Source organism: Prorops nasuta, unplaced genomic scaffold (genome assembly GCF_024137725.1).
Source record: "Prorops nasuta isolate Cenicafe-Biocafe unplaced genomic scaffold, Cenicafe_Pnas_1.2 PNAS00011, whole genome shotgun sequence".
Lineage (NCBI taxonomy): Eukaryota > Metazoa > Arthropoda > Insecta > Hymenoptera > Bethylidae > Prorops > Prorops nasuta.
In genome coordinates, this window is record NW_027116808.1 from 3,422,798 (window position 1) to 3,442,807 (window position 20,010).

General features: G+C 30.5%; 8 protein-coding genes across 12 annotated transcripts; 4 read left to right on the top strand and 4 right to left on the bottom strand.

The window, feature by feature from the left end:
- Positions 1-274: 274 nt before the first annotated feature.
- Grasp65 (Golgi reassembly-stacking protein 2) lies at positions 275-2,637 on the top strand. Of its 3 annotated transcripts, none has more exons than XM_066733736.1 (7): positions 275-473; positions 651-731; positions 810-1,013; positions 1,095-1,312; positions 1,383-1,467; positions 1,544-1,952; positions 2,033-2,636. In XM_066733736.1, the coding sequence occupies exons 1-7, from the start codon at positions 411-413 to the stop codon at positions 2,350-2,352; spliced, it is 1,380 nt and encodes a 459-aa protein (XP_066589833.1). In that variant the 5' UTR covers positions 275-410; the 3' UTR covers positions 2,353-2,636. The 3 variants fall into 3 exon arrangements, with proteins under 3 accessions (XP_066589833.1, XP_066589834.1, XP_066589835.1); XM_066733737.1 differs by having other exon boundaries at positions 429-552; positions 2,033-2,637; XM_066733738.1 differs by having other exon boundaries at positions 470-577.
- Positions 2,638-3,154: 517 nt separating this feature from the next.
- Positions 3,155-3,604, bottom strand: NP15.6 (NADH dehydrogenase [ubiquinone] 1 beta subcomplex subunit NP15.6). Its single transcript, XM_066733438.1, has one exon. It carries the CDS (start codon positions 3,602-3,604, stop codon positions 3,155-3,157), a length of 450 nt encoding a protein of 149 aa, XP_066589535.1.
- A 1-nt stretch (position 3,605) lies between these two features.
- cutlet (chromosome transmission fidelity protein 18 homolog) lies at positions 3,606-7,759 on the bottom strand. Its single transcript, XM_066734173.1, has 10 exons — positions 7,627-7,759; positions 6,955-7,372; positions 6,681-6,870; positions 6,178-6,596; positions 5,865-6,098; positions 5,463-5,803; positions 5,147-5,388; positions 4,797-5,059; positions 4,446-4,731; positions 3,606-4,369 (listed from the first exon to the last, which is right to left on the bottom strand). The coding sequence occupies exons 1-10, from the start codon at positions 7,706-7,708 to the stop codon at positions 4,157-4,159; spliced, it is 2,688 nt and encodes an 895-aa protein (XP_066590270.1). The 5' UTR covers positions 7,709-7,759; the 3' UTR covers positions 3,606-4,156.
- On the top strand, positions 7,621-9,910 carry LOC136777692 (uncharacterized). Of its 2 annotated transcripts, XM_066734178.1 has the most exons (4): positions 7,621-7,759; positions 8,115-8,340; positions 8,427-8,614; positions 9,659-9,910. In XM_066734178.1, exons 2-4 carry the CDS (start codon positions 8,117-8,119, stop codon positions 9,712-9,714), a joined length of 468 nt encoding a protein of 155 aa, XP_066590275.1. In that variant the 5' UTR covers positions 7,621-7,759; positions 8,115-8,116; the 3' UTR covers positions 9,715-9,910. The 2 variants fall into 2 exon arrangements, with proteins under 2 accessions (XP_066590275.1, XP_066590276.1); XM_066734179.1 differs by lacking the exon at positions 9,659-9,910 and having other exon boundaries at positions 8,427-9,405.
- A 115-nt stretch (positions 9,911-10,025) lies between these two features.
- Positions 10,026-13,909, top strand: LOC136777690 (small G protein signaling modulator 3 homolog). Of its 2 annotated transcripts, XM_066734175.1 has the most exons (13): positions 10,026-10,354; positions 10,624-10,694; positions 10,768-11,048; positions 11,130-11,293; positions 11,369-11,710; positions 11,807-12,040; positions 12,109-12,203; positions 12,288-12,433; positions 12,504-12,601; positions 12,684-12,974; positions 13,079-13,389; positions 13,461-13,621; positions 13,707-13,909. In XM_066734175.1, the coding sequence occupies exons 2-13, from the start codon at positions 10,626-10,628 to the stop codon at positions 13,897-13,899; spliced, it is 2,385 nt and encodes a 794-aa protein (XP_066590272.1). In that variant the 5' UTR covers positions 10,026-10,354; positions 10,624-10,625; the 3' UTR covers positions 13,900-13,909. The 2 variants fall into 2 exon arrangements, with proteins under 2 accessions (XP_066590272.1, XP_066590271.1); XM_066734174.1 differs by having other exon boundaries at positions 10,026-10,694.
- A 408-nt stretch (positions 13,910-14,317) lies between these two features.
- LOC136777691 (glycerate kinase) lies at positions 14,318-17,264 on the bottom strand. Its single transcript, XM_066734177.1, has 2 exons — positions 16,537-17,264; positions 14,318-16,441 (listed from the first exon to the last, which is right to left on the bottom strand). The coding sequence occupies exons 1-2, from the start codon at positions 16,542-16,544 to the stop codon at positions 14,335-14,337; spliced, it is 2,115 nt and encodes a 704-aa protein (XP_066590274.1). The 5' UTR covers positions 16,545-17,264; the 3' UTR covers positions 14,318-14,334.
- A 1-nt stretch (position 17,265) lies between these two features.
- LOC136777272 (histone H2B-like) lies at positions 17,266-17,637 on the bottom strand. The gene has a single exon (XM_066733440.1). The coding sequence runs from the start codon at positions 17,635-17,637 to the stop codon at positions 17,266-17,268; it is 372 nt and encodes a 123-aa protein (XP_066589537.1).
- Positions 17,638-17,952: 315 nt separating this feature from the next.
- LOC136777410 (histone H2A) lies at positions 17,953-18,859 on the top strand. Its single transcript, XM_066733670.1, has one exon. It carries the CDS (start codon positions 17,979-17,981, stop codon positions 18,351-18,353), a length of 375 nt encoding a protein of 124 aa, XP_066589767.1. The 5' UTR covers positions 17,953-17,978; the 3' UTR covers positions 18,354-18,859.
- The last annotated feature ends 1,151 nt before the right edge of the window (positions 18,860-20,010 follow it).

Below are 20,010 nucleotides of genomic sequence, written 5' to 3' on the forward strand. Positions count from 1 at the left end.
ATACCGGCCACTGCAGGTGCAGGGTACTCGAATTCGCGATTTGTGTGCGCGCAGTATAGTGTTGTTGATAGCGTGTGAACACACCCCTAGAGGGTAAGAGGGACTATAGGGAGGCAGTCTCCCCTCCAATATTATTGTCGACCAATCAATTTTGTAATCGTAGGTAAAAAAGAAAATACATACAAAAATAAGTGCAGAGATTAAACTAGACGAAAATTTGTAGCATATCGCTCCTCTATTACAATCATCTTATTCATGGCACGATTGTGGCGACTGTACACAGTGAAATTTATTACCAGTGCCACGTACTTTTCTATCTTTAAAGTGTTAGCAAACAAATGTTTTGGTCTTTTTATTTTTAAGGCAATCCTATAGCCTTTTTAAATTAATATAATAAAAAAATAATTAAAATGGGCTCTTCTCATAGTATTGAAATACCAGGAGGGGGAACTGAAGGTTATCACGTTTTGAGGGTAAATTGAAGTGTCATTTTAATCTTTGCTTATGTCGTCTCTGAGAAATAAAATAATAGCTTTGGTAGAAGATATCCTGGTTCGTGTATTCTCAAACAAAACTAGTAATTTATGTGCAATTGCAAAAATAAATTGTAAATCAGTATATTTTACTAATTGATTTTCTTTTATATGCAGGTACAAGAAGGATCTCCTGGACAAAAAGCAGGCCTTGAAGCATTTTTTGACTTTATTGTTTCTATTGGAAACACTCGTTTAGTAAGTTTGTTACAGAGATGGTTAATTTAAAATCTATACGTAATAGTATAATTTGTTATTAATTAAAAATAATTTCAGGATCAAGACAATGACACTTTAAAAGAACTTTTAAAAGCTGGTGTGGACAAGGAATTGACTATAACAGTTTATAGTAGCAAAACCCAGTCTGTTAGACATACTGTCATCACACCTAGTATGACATGGGGTGGGCAAGGCTTACTTGGAGTTAGTATAAGGTTTTGTTCATTTGAAGGAGCTAATGAAAATGTTTGGCATGTACTGGTAAGCTTGATTCAGTAAATGGAATAGTGGCAATTTTTTACCTTCAAAATGATATTAACAATATTTATTATTACTTAATAGGAAGTCCATCCATCTTCTCCTGCTGAATTAGCAGGCTTACGTCCTTTCACAGATTATATAATTGGAGCAGACTCTGTTTTACATGAAAGTGAAGATTTGTTTACCTTAATAGAAGCACATGAGTCTCGTCCTTTAAAGCTGTATGTATATAATACAGAAGATGATACCTGCAGAGAAGTAACAATAACCCCTAATAATACATGGGGTGGTGAAGGAAGGTAATAGGATAATTACAATCTTTCTTCTAATAAGTGTTATTTATTTAATAAAATCGAAAATTATTTACAGTCTTGGTTGTGGTATTGGTTATGGTTACTTACACAGAATACCAATTAGGCAGGTGATACCACAGAAACCTTCTAATTCATATTTGGTATTGATCATTTATATTTTCTTACTGATTTACACATAATGAACAAATTTATTATTTATATTTTATTTTTTTAAAGGGGAAGACAAAAGCTAATGTGGCAACTCAACCTTTAACAGCCTTAAATATTAGTGGTGCCAATACAGCCTCTAACATTCCTGCTGAATACTCAGTTCCAGTAAATTACATGATCAGTCCTGGAGACACGTTAACTAAAAGTGAAGGACATCCTGTCACTAGGCCTGTGTCAAATCTGATAAATACACAGTTGCATACTAATAGTGGCTTATCTTTGCCAAATACATCAGCATCTATAGAAGTTACAAGTGGATTGCAACAAAATCCAATTCCTACAGAAACTTTTGTAACAGAACCTTCTATATTAAAGGAAACATCAACTCAATTAAATCCTGCAGCTGTAGGAGCTTCTACCACAACTGTGTCAATGAATCATTTCTTTAATCAGGCTAATACTAATTTTCCATATAGTAAGTATAACAAAAATCAAAATAATTATATTAAAATTGATTGAAAAAAAAAATAGAAATGAATTGTTTCTTTTTTACAGATACAGATCACGTTTCTAATATTCCTGGAATGCCCCCTAGTCCTCCTTTACCAATGTTTCACACAGAAACTAATAAACCCAATGTAATCAACGAACCATTTTCCCAACAAAGTCATAACTCTTTAGGAGGAGTAATACATGGATCACAGTATAATACACCTCAACCACATTTGGTAACAACACCCATTTCTTTACCTGGAATGCCACCTATTACTGTAAGTGCGAGTATTCCACAAAATACGACTTTTTACCCTTCTGTCATTCACCAAAATCAGATGCCTTTTACTAACACACCTTCTCAACAAACTTCAACACAGTAATAAATATAATTTAAATATTTGAGTTATAATATCTTTGTTCTAGAAAATTATGTGTGCTATTGCAATAAACACACACCAAATGTTAATATGTATTGAATTGTTTATTTACCTATTTGTATTTAAACTAAAGGTGAATTATTTTTCTAACATATGTTTTATAAATGCCTCCAAAACATACGGTTAACTTACACTATTTATATTATGATTATTTACTTGTATAATATTACTTTCTCCAATAATAAATTTGTCATACTATATGATTTAACAATTAAATTTGTACACAACATAAAATTTACATTGTTGCTATTGATTAAATAATTTACTTATTGACAAAATACCTTTTATCTTTCATACTTTTATACAGATATTTTTTCTACAAACCTAATGAGTATAAATATTTATTAACCTTGTTAGTCAGGTAAGAAATCTATAAAGTATAATTTTGATGTTTATATAGATAAATTCTGTATTTATTCACCATAATATAAAACTTAAAAAAATGTTGAAGTACTTAATTAATATTATGCATACTATAAGATGAAACATAAATTTGTGTGAAGAACTTGAAAATTATTTATTTAAGAGATAACTCATATTTATGTTTATTATGTACAATATTCATAAAACATTCTGTCTTCATAAAATCAAAGATTCAGTTTTGACAAATGCATATTTTATTTTAACAATATCACTACAATGGATAATGTAAATTAAAGACCTGATGATGGAATAACTGATTTCTTGTGTCATCTGGTATAACTATGCGTCTTCTAATTTGATAAATAAAAAACTTCTAAATGCTTTATATTATGATTCTAAGTCCTTTTGCATCTATTTCTTCATCAGAGGGCATTTGTCTTAGAAGCACTTCAGGATCAACGTAATTAGGGTCAACAAGAGGTAGTCCTTTTTCTTCTCTATACCTCAATTGCAGGTAGGCTTCTCGTTCAGCCCATCTTTTAATCGGATTCTTTGGCATATATACTAGGAGAAAACCTCCAAAAACAATACCAAGAGTAATACCTAAGAAATAGGTTGCATGCATTAAAGCACGATCTTTTACTGGATCTTCATCATCATATCCATAAGACACAAAATATTTTTTTGGTGGTTGTGGTTGTGGTTGATGGATGGTTACTTCATCAGTTTTTATTATTTTTGACATCGTTCGACATATTTGAATATTATTCTTTAAAAGAATTAAATTTCTATTTAATCCTTGATTAATGCCTATTTTAATTAATGCAGCCATTTGTTACTAGTACAATTTACACTATGCTGAATAATATTTAACCAATTTAACCTCTAAAATATATTTTTATATCAAGTTTTGATGAAATTACGTAGTTCGACGTAAATTGTGTAACTTTACCACTTTACCTACAGTGCATATGACGTATTCAGTAGTGTTGGTATCTTACCTTACGGACAAATGCAAGGGGTCGTGGGGAAACGTCACTCATTTTTCATACTTTACCAGGAATTTTATTATTTTTAAAATTGTACTTGAGTAATTTGATTTATTTTAAAGTAAATCAAATACACATTTTTCAATAAAATACAAAAGTATACATTAATGGTGAAAAACGTATATTTCCATTTATAAATAAACGCGGCGTACACGCGCAAAACGAGCTGCTGGAAGAATTTAGCGCGCAAAAACTAATTGCCTTTTTATACGAATCATTTTTAGTTTTCGTTTCAAAAACATCCGCATAAATATGTTTGTAACATTCCAGTATTTTACTAAATGAAAATAGAATTTTTATTTACAAATTTTGATAAAAGGCTGATTAATCATTCTTTATAATAAATCTCCCATTAAGACTGGTCGACGTACAGCGTTACTAAAACCTTCTTTATATTTATACCAAACGCTATGCTTTACGAAAAGATTTTTATTTTGATTAGGACTTTTATTTGCAACAGGTGAAGTATTTTTATTTTCTTTTGCTCTTTCCGTTTGTTCCTTGGTATTGGGAGAAGTTATAATTCTTCCAAAAAAATCTTTATAAACCTAGAAAATAATAGTAAATTTTAATTGTAAGTTAAGATGAATGTAAGTGATTATTTAACAATATATATTTCCATACTATTTCTTTTGGTTTTATAGGAATATCTTTAATGTTTTTTAAATGATTCTCCACTGGTTTTTTAAATGCTTCATCTTTCAAATCGGTTTTGTTTATTTGTGTTTTTGAAATGTTAGTTGGTCCCATCCCAACGTCCAATTTTGTAATTTCTTTACTTAATCCCATTGCTTCTGCAGCTCGCCTTAACCGTTCTACTTCTAATTCTTGAGCTATTATTTGTTTTATTGCATAGCCTAGCATTCTGTGTTGCTGGCATTCCGGAAAATAGCCGATTGCGTAAACATCTCTGAAGTAAAATTAAATCATTAAAAATAAGAAGAAAAACTGTAAAAATAATTAACTAAAACATACGGATCAAATTTATAATCATAACTGCTTTCTTCATTTTTTTCTTGAACCAAAGTAATACCAAAATCAAGTAGTATATTAACAAGTCTATTCAGATCGGCTCTTTCTTTGGTTGATTGCAAATGACCAGCAACTGTTCTAAGCCGTGGAGACAATAACTCCGGCAAAAATGGAACAATGTCAGTACAAAGTATGTTTCCGTCACGGCCGTAAATCCGTTGTATAGTTGAGAGCATTGTTTTACTCTTCATTATTTTTTTATTAATCTGTACAATTTAAAATAAATGAATTATGCATCTAAATTATGTTATGTATACAAATATCATATTAATTGTGTAAATTATTTTTTTTACCTCATAAAGAAGAGTAGGATAGGATATTCTTTCACTTCGCGGTTTAGAAAGATATAAATGCCAAATTACAAATGCATAATTAGTGTAAGGCATAATTATCCAATTTTGAGTACGTTGAACAAGATTTATAACTTTGTCAAAAAACCGAAACCAGTCTAATGACTTTGATATGAGTTGCATTTTATCACTACATATTTCAGGATAATTGTAAAAAACACCTTGGGCTAATCTTTCTGTCTCTCCTAAAATTAAATAAACAAGAATGATTGCTCCAAATTGCAAAAATATAGTAAGAACAGATAACTATAATAATTACCACTTTGTGAAATTTTCAGCACAAGCTGCATTCGTTCACGAATAGAAAGTGGAACAGTTCTTCTCATTGGGACAGTAAAAATATCTTTCCAGGAATCAAATAACCCTTTTCGTGAGTCTTTTAAATCCAAAGAAATATTTACTTTAAGGTTTGCGCTACCCATATATTGCAGTGCACCTAAACAAGATCTAACATCACAGCCAGACTTTTTAGCTAATGTTACTAATTCATCTCGATTTACCTGTAGGTTTTCTTTACAGGCGATTTCAAATAAACGATCAGCTAATTTTAAATCACTTACTTCAGGTACAGGTATAACTAAGGCTATCGCTCGTAATGATCTAAAAATGTAAATGAATTTTTTAACTGTTCAATTTGTAAAAATGTTATGTAGCATATTACCTTAAGGATGGCGTATATAGCTCATTACAAATACAAATCACTGGCCTTTGGCAAGTATATGATTCTTTTTCTTTATTTTTTTTACCTTTTGTAAATAATTTTCCTTGTACAAATTTTAAAACAATTTCAATGGAAGCTGCTGGTGCTCCATCAATTTCATCTAAAATTAAACAATTTGGACGTGGAGTAGCACCCATTACTGCTTTCATTTGTGTAGATGCTAATAAAATTTGTCTACAATCAGAAATTTGTAATATGACATAAAGAAAAATATTATTAACAAAAATAAATTTCACAAAATAAAAAAAGTTACTTAAAGGCAGCAGGACTTCTTTCGTCACTAGCATTTACTTCTACTACATTATATCCAGCATGTCTTGCTGCTACGTGAGCTAAAGTAGTTTTTCCTAAACCTGGAGGACCACTAAGTAATGCTACTTTATGTACAGGATTTCCTTTACTGTCTACTTCTGGAGTAAACATGTCCTTTTTAAATGTTTTTTCTTCTACTTGTGGGTGCTTCATCCTTTTATGGTGAGGTATTTCTTTATTAAATACAATTTTATCCCATAATTTTAACCAATACAAAAAAGTTCTATTGACACTTTCTTCTGACAATAGTTCAATATAAGCGTTTGGTCTATATTTATCCACCCACAGTTCACTGTCAACAGCCTCTTGAGAAGCAGAAGTATGCTTTGGTAAACTAGCATTTTCAATATTCTTAACAATCTAAAAAAAAATTATTATAGGACTTTTGCTAAATTATTATAATGCAAAATCTTTATTTATATTTGAAGATATTTTCCAACTTACTATTTCTTCTGCTTCAGACTTTAAATCATTATAAGGTATGGGAAGAAGATTTGAAATAGATTGTTTCATATTATGATTAATAAATTGATTTTCTTTTACTCTTATATATATTCGCTGAGAGTCATAAGGCCTGGTCACTGCTATAAAATTCCAACGAGGAACATGTAAAGATATGGAATCAGTTTTATTGCTAGAAACAAAAAAGACAATTTCTGTCATTTTTAAATCTAAATCTAATCAGTTAGAAAATTCTGCACAAATAAGTTTTATATACCGAATTAAATTGGTTTTCTGAATTGGTAAAGTCAAATCATATTGCTGCAGTTGTCGCTTTCTTTCAAGAATTACTTTAATTATTTCTTCAGGTTCATTCCATCTAGGCCTTTTCTCTTTCGGGTGATTATTTTCAGCCAGAAATATATCTTTTTCGATCAAGTCTGAAATGTCACCAAACAGTTCTTCATAAGTTCTTTTTTTATTGTTTTCATTTTGATTAGCTTCTGAATGATCTGCTTGAGTAGAGTTTTGTTGTTCTAAACTTGATTTATCCAAAAAATCATTTTTTTCACTTTCAGGTACTTGTTTTCCAGCACTACTATTTTGAATAATGTCTACAGAATTAGTTTGGTAGGAAGTGGATGGCTGTGGATTTTCATACAAGTTTTTAGTTTGCTCTTTCTTTCTGTGTTGTTCTGAAAATTAAACAAATTTTGTATTAATATTATCTACTTTAAATTCGCCGCTATATTAAAGTTTTTATTTTGACTTTTTTCCCAATAGTAAAATTATTTTGTTATTATGATAATATTTGTAACACGTCAATGGAACAAATAAGTTTATTTTAATATCACACATATAAGTAACTACTTTGTGAACTATAGAATAAATATTGGGTATACAGTTTTTTAATATATTCTACGGTTCGATTAAAAGAGGTTATATTTACCTTCAATTTCTCGCATAATCTCAAACTCCTCTGCATGAAGTAACTCATAGTCTTCTTCAAAATCAGGAAAATCATCGTCCATTTTATACTTTTTAATATTATAAAAATTTGTTGTAAATAAATGGACCAGCAGGTAAATAATTAATTTATTCACCACATTTACATTGCACAGTAACTATGCAACACACAGTGTTTCGCGCTTTTATTTCGTCTGCTATTCTGAATTATCATATTTTTTATATCGGATAATTTACGCGGAAGATCAGTATCCTATTTATTAAAAATTTCTAAGATAGTTTTTTAATGTCATATGCGTATAAAATTTTAATATAATTATTTGTTACATTTGATAGAAAAGAACTATATTTCAAGATAACCTATAATTCACTTTCTAAAAGCTGGAAATTTTAATGTCAATACAAATTTTTAAATTAATAAATATCAATGTATAGATATACGAAAAGTATAAATTACAAATGAATTAATAGGCATGCAGGCATCAACGTCCGATGGAAAAATAGGTTGTATCGGCAAATGTACCATTGGCATTAGCTGTAGTGAATTAGACAAAATTACGGATTCAATTTATACCACTCTAGGCCATCCCAAAGGTAGACAAATTTTTCGAAAGTATTTACAGAAAAGTGAGCTTCGGGATAATGTCGAATGTTTCGATATTTACTTGGCTTGTCGTGAGTTAGCCAGTAAATTGAGGTATTTTATATATCAAAGAACTACAACTCTCTCTATAATATAATTATATTATTATAATTTAAAAATTGTATGTTAATTATTTATAGTTCCAGTACATCAGATACGTTTGTGGAGGAGTTGAAAGATGATTTTTGTAAAATAAAGGAAATGCTTGAAGACTTGGATGGCATTTCACATATAGATTTACAGTTATTAAAATCTTATGATGAGGCTTTATCAAGTAATTCAAGAACTGCAATGCTTGAATTGTTGGAAGATACCAAAGAGCGTTTATGTAAGCACTTAAAAACTGTTCACAAAAGCTTTAAAAGTTATGCCTTAGAACCTTGTCCTTTGACCAAATATTGTAATTAAAACATAAGGTACTTCATCAAAATGAAACAGATCTCATTTTGTACTGTTTGTTATACACAATTATATTCTATTATTTGAAGCACTGACAATAAAATACTCATTTTTTAAAATTTAATTAACAATATTTGTAAAACTTTATTTTACAACTAATTTATTGACAATTTTATTGTCATATAATAAACTTATATATATATATATATATATATTTATAATTTTTTTAGTAGATTGCATAATTGATATTTCTATATTTTGCTCTTTTTTGCTTGTTTTATCCCCTGTATTTCTTTCTGCATATTTATGGTATCAACATGTGCAAAGAATAAAGATAAATTAATATACTAAAAGTGCTAATTCCATAACTCTACAGTTTGCATTTCCTATGTTTTGAAAGTAATTCAATTTTTCGTGCTACGAAAAATTTAGTGCTTTGTTATTTCTATGAGTCAATTAAAACGAGTAAAACGTCCTTCTCTTTTTAATCTTGGTTATATTTTTTGTAGTGTAGACTGTAGATTCGTTTTATTCATCCATTATATTTTTATAATATAAGAACTTTTTTTGAGTTATAAATCTTAAACTATATTCCATTGCTTTTATTGAACATAGTGCGCAATACTGTTGGTAATATCGATTAAATAACAGCCTTAAAAGTGTAATCTTATCAATTCTTTCATATATGAAAAGTGTGTTTAACTATTTGTAAAGGGTATCTTATTTTAGAATTATGGATTCTTTTGGAAATGTATCCTCTCTATTTAATGGAGAAAATACTGATAAAATTATTAATACGCGTCCTTATGGAAATAGGTTAAATTTACTAATGTTAGGAAATATTTATCGAGTCTCTATGGTACCTAAAAAATCCGTAGAGATTCCAATTTTAGATACATCTTTACCCCAAGTAAGCATTTATTAATTCATATTAAAATAATGATGATGAAATATAATAATTGTTTTTCACAAGATTGCTGTTTACTCGCATTTGAAAACTTACGATTTGAAACCAGTAAATCGTCCTAAAACTCCTGAAACTTTAATTAAGTTGCGAGAAAAAATGGCGTAAGTATGAAAGATTCTCATATTCTCTTTTCTTTTTAGATTAAACATTTAATTGTCAAAAGCGATTATCCAGCTATTGTAAATGTAAAAGATTATTCATTTTAAGTTTTTCTATATTGTTGTAATCTTTATATAACTATATTTTAAACAATTTATATTTTTTCTAGGGAAGCTTCTGACTTCTAGGATATCTTTTCAATCAAAACAATAAATTTGAATAAATATTAAAAGTTCAATGCTAAAATTAAATTCATCAATTAATAAAAGTATATTTATAAAACGATTGTAAATTTATTTAATTCTAGATTAAGTTTAACGCCATTCATAGTGATTGCATTATAATTTATATCGGTAATTTATACAGTCAGTGATAATTAGCAACGTCGAGAATTAAACAAATTTAACCCTACCGCCAATGGAAATGTGCAGTTCAGCCAATCCTCGTAGAGGTAACGTAGGCCAATAGGGCCAATAGAATCATTTATATGTATATGTATATCCTAAACCCAACCTTAAAGGAGAAAAAAAATTGTTACATACCTTACATACGTATGGTTACGTGTTTGTGACTGGATCGACTGGATTGTGACATGTTTACATGGTATTTACGGAGCTTACTGTCAAACTAATAGTTTAAAATAAAGTAATAAGTAATGAAGTTAATAGTAATATTTATTTATTTTTCGTGTCAAGGATAACAAAAAGTTTTATTTCATATATTTATGTATATAATTCCACACATCCGAATTTAGTTTAACTAAAGGAGCAAGAAATTTCGAAATATTAGTTTATGAAATTGAATATTATATGTTAAATGTCGTAGATAATTAAAAAATTAATTTTACTAAAATTACTTTACTAATCTTAAAGAAATGGATATTGCCAAATCATTTTTCAATGTACGTGATCACGAAGGTTATGTTGGAAAAGAGGATCATAATGTAAGATGATTTAATTAATTTTGTTATTTTATCATCATTATATTTTTATGCAATATTATTCTTTTATTAAAAGAAGAAGCTGGATGTTTCTGTATTGGAAGAAGAATCTGATATAGAAGAAGCTGGATTGTCTAGAGATAGATTATCCCCTGTACCAGGAGGACCATTTTCTGCCTTAACTCCATCTATGTGGCCTCAAGATATTCTAGCCAGACTTAGCCAACCTGATGATCCAAATTCGCAACCAGATTATAGATTTGATGAATTTGGTTTTCGTGTGGAGGAGGAGGATGGACCTGAACAAAGCTCTAAAAAATTATTAGGTATACCATTTGTGGAAGATCCCCAGCACAGGTAATAACCAATATATATATAAACACATTTTTCTATTAATTTTCTCAGCTGTTACTTAGTAATTTTTTTATTTCTTTTTAGGTTACAATGGCTGGCCCTGTTAGAATTTAGTCATAATAATGAGGAATCTGAAATTTCTTGGCAAAGTATAAATAAACGACTACCACGTACAGAAAAATTGCGTGAAATGGTAAAACGGGGCATTTCACATTCTCTTCGTCCTCAAATTTGGATGAGGATGTCTGGTATTATATTTGTTTCATAATACAACTGTTATTATTTAACTTTTCATTCTAATTATATATTTTACATTTTTATAGGTGCATTAGAAAAAAAAACTACTTCTGAAATTGTGTATAATGAAATAGTTAAGCAGTCTAGCAATGATGCTTTAATGTCTAATAAACAAATAGAAAAAGACCTCTTACGGACAATGCCAGCTAATGCATGCTTCAGTCAACTTCACAGTACTGGCATACCACGCTTAAGACGTGTTTTGCGGGCTCTAGCTTGGCTATATCCTGATATAGGCTACTGTCAAGGTACAGGAACCATGGCTGCTTCATTTTTATTGTTATTAGAAGAGGAAGACACATTTTGGATGATGGCTACAATTGTGGAAGACCTATTACCTGCTTCTTATTATTCCGCGACTTTGCTAGGTACAATTTTTCTGAATTATATTTATGACTCAAATAAGAATATTAATATTATTATTGTTCAAATACATAATCATCATATTTAATGATTGTTTTTAGGAGTTCAAGCAGACCAAAGAGTGCTACGAACTTTAGTAGCCAATTATCTTCCTGATATAGACCAAGTTTTATTACAACATGATATAGAATTAAGCCTTATATCACTTCACTGGTTTTTAACTCTATTTGCATCTGTTGTACATATGAAAATACTTTTACGCATCTGGGACCTATTTTTATTTGATGGATCCATTGTTCTCTTTCAAATAACACTTGGAATGTTAAAGATAAGAGGTAAAATTGAGAGTAAACTTTTGGTCTTTGTTTGGCTATCTAATGTTAGATTATTTTTGTTGTCTTAGAAAATGATTTGAAGCAATTGGAAAATTCTGCGCAAATATTTAATGCTTTATCGGATATTCCAGGAGACATCGACGATGTTGATCAATTGTTTGACGTAATATATTTTATTTTATAGATTCTTTAAAATATTATGTAAAATAAATTAAAAAAAAACAATTTTAATCGAATTGGATTTTAGGTTTCAATTGAATTAAGTGGATCATTGACAGACGTTTTAATAGAAACACATAGACGCCGACATTTAGCTTATCTAATGGCAGATCATGGTGGATTAGTTGGCAATCCGGATGCGGTGTCGAACTTACCAAAACAACATTTAAATAGGTACTACTTCAAATTAAATTTAACACATTAAGTATGAATTTTAAGCATATATGAAATTGTAAAATCACAGGCGTCAGATGAAGAGACATAAATCACTACTACAAGCTTTCCTTTTCGGAACTGATGATGGTGAAGATGACGCTAAATGCAAAAACATTCGTCACACTGGTATATATTTGATTTCATAAAAATGAACATTTTAACATTATTTAATAGTAAAATTTAATAAAATATCTATATTTCTTTGCAGAGATACTCGTGGATCTTAGAGAAGCTGTATTACAAGTTTCTCGGCATTTTATCAATGTTGATCCAAAATTTAGTTCTGTAGTTTTGGTCGCTGATTATAGTATGGAAAGTCATAGTAAGGACCATGATAATTACGTAAACGTTTCACGTATCAGGAAAAGAAGAGCTAAAGCTTTATTAGATTTCGAGCGACACGATGATGATGAATTAGGTTTCCGCAAAAACGATATTATCACAATAATAAGTCAAAAAGATGAACATTGTTGGATAGGGGAGCTTAATGGACTTCGCGGTAATATTATAACGTTAGCAAATCAATATACACATTATATTGTATAATGATTATATCATGTCTTATGTTCAAAAAAATATATGAAGTTATTAAATATTTGTTAGGTTGGTTTCCTGCAAAATTTGTAGAACTACTAGATGAACGAAGTAAACAGTATACTTGTGCAGGTGATGATGCTGTTAGTGAGGCTGTAACAGATTTAGTAAGAGGAACTTTATGTCCAGCTGTAAAAGCAGTACTGGAACATGGAATGAAACGACCATCATTTTTGGGAGGACCATGTCACCCATGGCTATTTATAGAAGAAGCTTCAACAAAAGAAGTTGAAAAGGACTTCAATTCTGTTTATAGTCGACTAGTACTTTGTAAGACTTATCGACTGGATGAAGATGGCAAAGTGCTTACACCTGAAGAGGTACTACCACAGTTTTAATAATAATTACCACTAAGTTAGTTCTATATAAAAATTTATATTTTCATTAACAGTTACTTTACCGATGTGTTCAATCAATTAATTTATCCCATGATAATGCACATGCACAAATGGATGTGAAACTTAGATCATTGATTTGCCTTGGTCTGAATGAACAAGTTTTACATTTATGGTTGGAGGTTTTATGCTCCTGCGTTGAAGTAGTTCAAAAATGGTAAAATATAAATTTAATAAATAAATGTCCATTTCTTTTTTATTATTCCTTTTATTGTTGTATCTCTTTACTACTTTTTTCCTAGGTATCACACATGGAGTTTTGTTAATAGTCCTGGATGGGTACAAATTAAATGTGAGTTACGAATATTAAGTCAATTTGCATTTAACTTGAATCCTGATTGGGAGCTACCTCCCAAGAAAGAACAATCTCAGCCTTTAAAAGATGGAGTGCGGGATATGCTGGTAAAGCACCATTTATTTAGCTGGGATCTATAATAAATATATCATCAATCTTGAATGTATATCTATTGTTACTTCATTTCCATATTTATTTATAGTTCCTATGTTCTGAAAGTTAATTTATTTTGCATGAATAATAATAAATGTGCAGTGAATGTTTATTTATATTAAAAACAAAAATTTGATAAGTTTTTGCAATTTCAAATATAATATAATGTCTATATGCACAAGTCTATCATGCTTTCATCTAGAAGCAGAGTGATAATGAATGTTCCGCCAAAGATTTCTATATATTATCATTATATGTAATGTAATATTGGTAGTCTATAAAAAATGAATTGTATTCAAAAAGCTTGTTATTATAAACTAATACAATTTGTATTTATATTTGTACATTAATTTTGTCATATAAAAATGTGTATATACATATATATCTTTCTGATTTTTTTTTATTAATTTATTCTTTTATTATTATTTCTTATAGTGATCTGGAAACTTTCGTTTTTTACTGCAGCATGGTTCTGCAAAATTATCATCTATAATTGTAATGTTTAAACGGTCATCTGGTTTATCTTTTTTCATCATAGTTGTTCTTCGCTCTTCTCTGCCTCTCTCAAGCTTCACATGTATTTCTTGACCTTCGTATCTGTTAATAGTATCATTACTAATAGACAGATCATGTTCATCCATCATGGGTGCCTCTATATTCATGTCAAAACTACAAGGACAGTTTCGTTTTTTAATAGAAATAAAATGTAAATCCATAACATTTGTATCTGTATATCCAGTTTTAAATAAATCTTCTCCTTTTTTGAAACGAGAGTAAAAATTATAGGTATTATTATTTTGAAGAGCATTTTCAGGAAGCAAATTTTCAGCTTCCATGACTTTTAGTAGCATCCACTTAATATTATCACTCAAATCATCTGTATCACCTGTGACAGAAGTTTCATCAAATTCATAGTCTAGATCTTCAGGTTTTGGTGTTTGTGGTTCCTTAAAAAGACTCAAGTCTCGCCTTTTACAGACTACTTTCAATTTTGATGCAATAGCATCTTCCACAAGTTTCCTATCAGCATATTCTTTTGCTTCCATATCACCAATTTGTTTCTTAGACAGTGATTCCAGCTGTTTGTATGAATTATGGATTATTGGACCTACCGCAGGATAACCAAATGCTCCTGCAGCATCTGTTGGTCCATCTTGACCATCAGTTCCAGCACTCAACATAAGAACATCATACTCAGCATACCAAGGGTTTCCTTTAATTTTAGCTAACCAATCTAAGGAAAAATGTAATGCTAGCTCTAGATTTCTGCCTCCTTTACCTTTACCAGTAACTTTTACAGTAGGCTCTCCTCCTCCTATAAGAACCAAAGTATCTCCTTGCATTTTATCTATGGTACTGAATATATGATCTACTTTCTCAGGTGATAATTTTAATATAGGTAAATCTTTTACTTTATTATAAAATTCTACTTTCTCTATTTTTTGAGCCATTGCTTGACATATCAAGCTTGTTATAAAAACATAAGCCAGACTTACTTCATGGACATTTCCTAAAATATCATTTCCTAAAATTATAGATGTAAGTTTAAGGTGTTTAGCTTCTGATGCAGCAGCTTCAATAGCTATTAAATTATTTCCAAGAAGATAATTGGTAACATGTTTAAATTGCTTTGTCTTTTTATTAATCAATTTTTTATCATTAAAAGTTTCTTTACTATATAAAACAGCTTTTAAATCCCCCTCCAAATTAAGCCCATATTTTGTTATAATTTCAATAACACTCTTTGGATCTTTTGGACTGTACACAGTAGGACCACTAGCAATTAAATTTAATGGATCACCTACTATATCAGATAATATAAAAGTTATTACAGTTGCTGGATATGCCATTCTAGCTAAACCACCTCCTTTGACCAAAGATAATTTCTGTCTTACTGTGTTTAACTCTGTAATATCAGCTCCAGCCTTTTGTAATATCTTAATAATGTGTAACTTGTCATCAGTATCAATTCTAGGTCTTGGCATGTATAGACAAGCAGAGCCTCCTCCAGATATCAAAACTATTAATGTATCATTAGTGGTTATACTTTCTACTAAATCAATAATATCATGACTTGCCCTCCAAGACCTCTGATCTGGTAGATTGTTTTTTCCAACTTCATTGTATATTATTTTTGTTGACCGTAGCATAGGAAAATTAGATTTATCCTCTGTCTCCCACAAAATATCTCTTGAAACTTTTGGACAATTTATAATACCTTTTTTCAAACGATCACCTAGCATAGGCTCAAGAGTCATAGCCATGGTCATTACAGCTTTTCCAAAACCAATCAAATATACATTTTCACCTAAGGGGATAGTATTATCTTTAAAATGCAATTGATTGTCCTGAATTTTTATATTATTTTCTATCAAAAGCTTTGGAGCAACTGCTTTAATTCCAGCATAAAACATAGATTTTAATTCATTTCTTGACTGTTCTAATAATTTTTTATTAATAGACATTGTTGATAAACTGTTAACTGGGAATTTAATAGATTTCAAAAGGTTAGGACCAAAAGTATTACGACTGAAAAAGTAGAGAAATATCAATGAACTATATTTATCTATAGCATCAGATAACATAATAATTGAAACAAATGCTAATAGATTGTTAGTACTTACATAAACATATCTTATATATTATATATTTAAATACATTTAAATACAACCTTATGATTAATGGCACTAGTAGCACAACTAATAGAATTGATGCAAACGAATCGTCTTTTGACGTACATATGTATGTAAAGAATCTCTTCAGCCATTGTTATGATATCATACGATATTTATTTATTTTCCTCCTATATCTTATAGTCCCTATGTTGGTTGGTATGCGTCTGGGGGTTATAGCAAGGGAAGAAAAATCCCAGGAGATATTCCCACACTGCTCTAAATTTAATACTACATACACTGACCTATACATTGATTCTGCTCCTAAAAATTTACGATCGAGATATTATAACCAATAGGATGCCTAGCTATCACAGAGTATTTTAACTAGACGCAATTCGCGGTATATCCGTAAATGCTACATCATTGAAAAACAAAACCGCTCGTGTATAATTGATCCTGAAGATCAAGTAACCCGGAAAAAGCACTTCTACTATAATCCATTTTATGACTACGAATATTTAAACATGAATTTTAACAATTCTTTCTTATAAATTTCATAAATACAAAAAACATATCACAAACAAAACCTAATTCTACGCTGAAGTCTAAGCCCTTGGACAATTACTCTTTTGAACCATAATAAATTGTATTCAAATTTTATTTGGCGAAATGAAATTCCAACATACAAAAAATTTGTTGGCCCTAAAAAGGGCCGTTTTATCATCCTTAAAAAAGGATTTACTTAGAGCTGGTGTATTTGGTCACAGCCTTCGTTCCTTCAGAAACGGCGTGCTTGGCTAGCTCACCAGGAAGTAACAAACGGACTGCAGTTTGAATCTCCCGAGATGTAATTGTAGATCTCTTGTTGTAATGAGCCAAACGAGAAGCTTCAGCAGCAATACGTTCAAAGACATCATTAACGAAACTATTCATGATACTCATTGCTTTACTGGAGATTCCGGTATCAGGATGGACTTGCTTCAACACTTTATAGATGTAAATAGCGTAGCTTTCCTTCCTCTTCCTTTTCTTCTTCTTATCAGTCTTACTTATATTTTTCTGCGCCTTTCCTGCCTTCTTCACAGCTTTTCCACTTGCCTTGGGTGGCATTTCGGTAGTTATAGAACTGAGTCAACGAGTAGTCACAAAGATAACTTCCTGAAGTTGAGTTTCAGAATGAGGGTACGCTGGTTCAGTTTGCCTTTTATAACAGAAAAACTGCCTGCACGCGCACCAATCAGAAAGCAGTATTGTATAGTTAGTGTACAGCTGCCGTTTCGGATCGCTGAGTCAGCTTCGACCAATGGCGCGCCAGTATCTCGCATAGTGCGCTCTGTTTGGCGCGGCAGTAGACTACTTTCTTGCTATATAAGCTGTGGTCGAGTTACTTAGCCTCATTCCAAATTGGATTGTTCTTCAGTCAGGTTCTCTCTAACCAACGATAGTTCAACATGTCTGGACGTGGTAAAGGAGGAAAAGTTAAGGGAAAGGCAAAGTCTCGGTCCAACAGGGCTGGTCTTCAGTTCCCGGTTGGTCGTATCCACAGACTTCTACGCAAAGGAAATTACGCCGAACGTGTGGGAGCTGGTGCACCTGTCTACCTTGCAGCAGTTATGGAATATTTGGCGGCTGAAGTTCTTGAGTTAGCTGGCAACGCTGCTCGTGATAATAAAAAAACCAGAATCATCCCAAGGCACTTACAACTTGCCATCAGGAATGACGAGGAACTGAATAAACTCCTCTCAGGAGTGACCATCGCTCAGGGTGGTGTATTGCCCAACATCCAGGCTGTACTTCTCCCTAAGAAAACCGAGAAAAAAGCTTAAACGTTTTGATTCGACTACAATACTTTCATCCATTACCAAATGGCCCTTTTTAGGGCCGCAAATTTATCTTACGAAGGATAATTTTTAATCGCATTATTTTTTTTCCTACCTTTCAATGTTTACTGCAAATGCATATTATAAATGTTAAATCTTGGGTCCACGATCTCTATCTCTCAATTACATTAGTATTTATTTTACTTCTTATTTACTTTTGAAATTTAGGGTCAATCATCGTAAAATATCGTTTTATATAGTTATATTTTTAATTTCATAAAAGAAGGAAATTAATTTAGGACATTTTAAATGTTGAGTTGCATATCTTAAAGTTCCATCTGTAAATGATTTTTAATAATTTTTCTAATATACAATCATTTAAGGCCATTCCCACGTCATGTAATGACAAGGTTCTTTTTAATTTTTAGGTACGATTGACGAAAAGCTATTGCTTGAATAAAACAGTTATTTAATAAATATACGACATTTTTTAATTTTTTTACTGTCTCCGATATTAGCAGATATTGTTTTTAAGTTGTTTGGCTTTGTTAAGCTTTGTTCGGCTACAAAGAAGCAATTTGCTTTAAGTAATTGACTATTGTTGGAAGTATGTGTAAGAAAACCTTTAAAAATATTAACACTCAATGCAGCTGAGTTAACGTCTATTTGATCGATTTGTAACGAAAGAAATGCTAAGCTGATTGTTGTAAAAATTAGGCATTTTGGAAATGTATTATGAATATAAGATTTATAAATACAACAAACAATTAAAACGTAGTCTACTATTGCTTTAAATTGGTATTGATGTGCATTTCTCAAATAAATGTGCCTCGAACTAGATGTAACTTTGCATGACATTTATCTGACCGATGAGAGATGAAAAAGGCGGAAAGCCAGTTATTGTCAGAATTAGACATTTTCGTACATTTTACATTGTAATAGAATATGTAAGTGTAGTCTACTTTTACTATAAATTATCATTGGTGTGTATTTATCAAATAAAAATGTGTGCCACAATCTGGTTATAGCTTTGCTTAACAGGCATAAAAATATTTGTCTGACCAGTGACCACCCATAAGGGATTGAGAAAGCTAATTTTATAAAAATTACACGTTTTGATATATTTTGGAAGAATAAGAAAGATAAAGGAAGACCGCTTTTGCTACAAATTGCAATTGTTATCATCTGTCAGATGAAAACGCCACACGATTTCTGTAGATATCTGTAGCTGTTAGCTGGTTTGGCGTCTATCTGGCCAATGCGAAATGAAAAAGGCGGGAGTCTGATTATTGTAAAAGGAGATTTTTTTATTAATATTTCACAATATAAAAAATAATCAAATGTATAATCTACCTTTACTATAAACCACTATCGTTGTTCATTAGACAAATTAAACGTCAGAAACACTTTTTATAGCTATTAGCTAGCTTGGCGTCTATCTCACCAAAGGAAGGTGAAAAAGGCGGGAAGTCGATTACTGTAAAAAATGAGAGATTTTATGATATATTTTATATTATACTAAAGTATTTATACGAAGGTTGCTTTGACCGCAAATTGCTATTGTACATTTGCTAATACAAAACACCACAAATATTTAGCATAAATTAATTGACAGCTGATTTTTGATCGTTGAAATATTAAAAGGTAGGAGATGATCGTATGA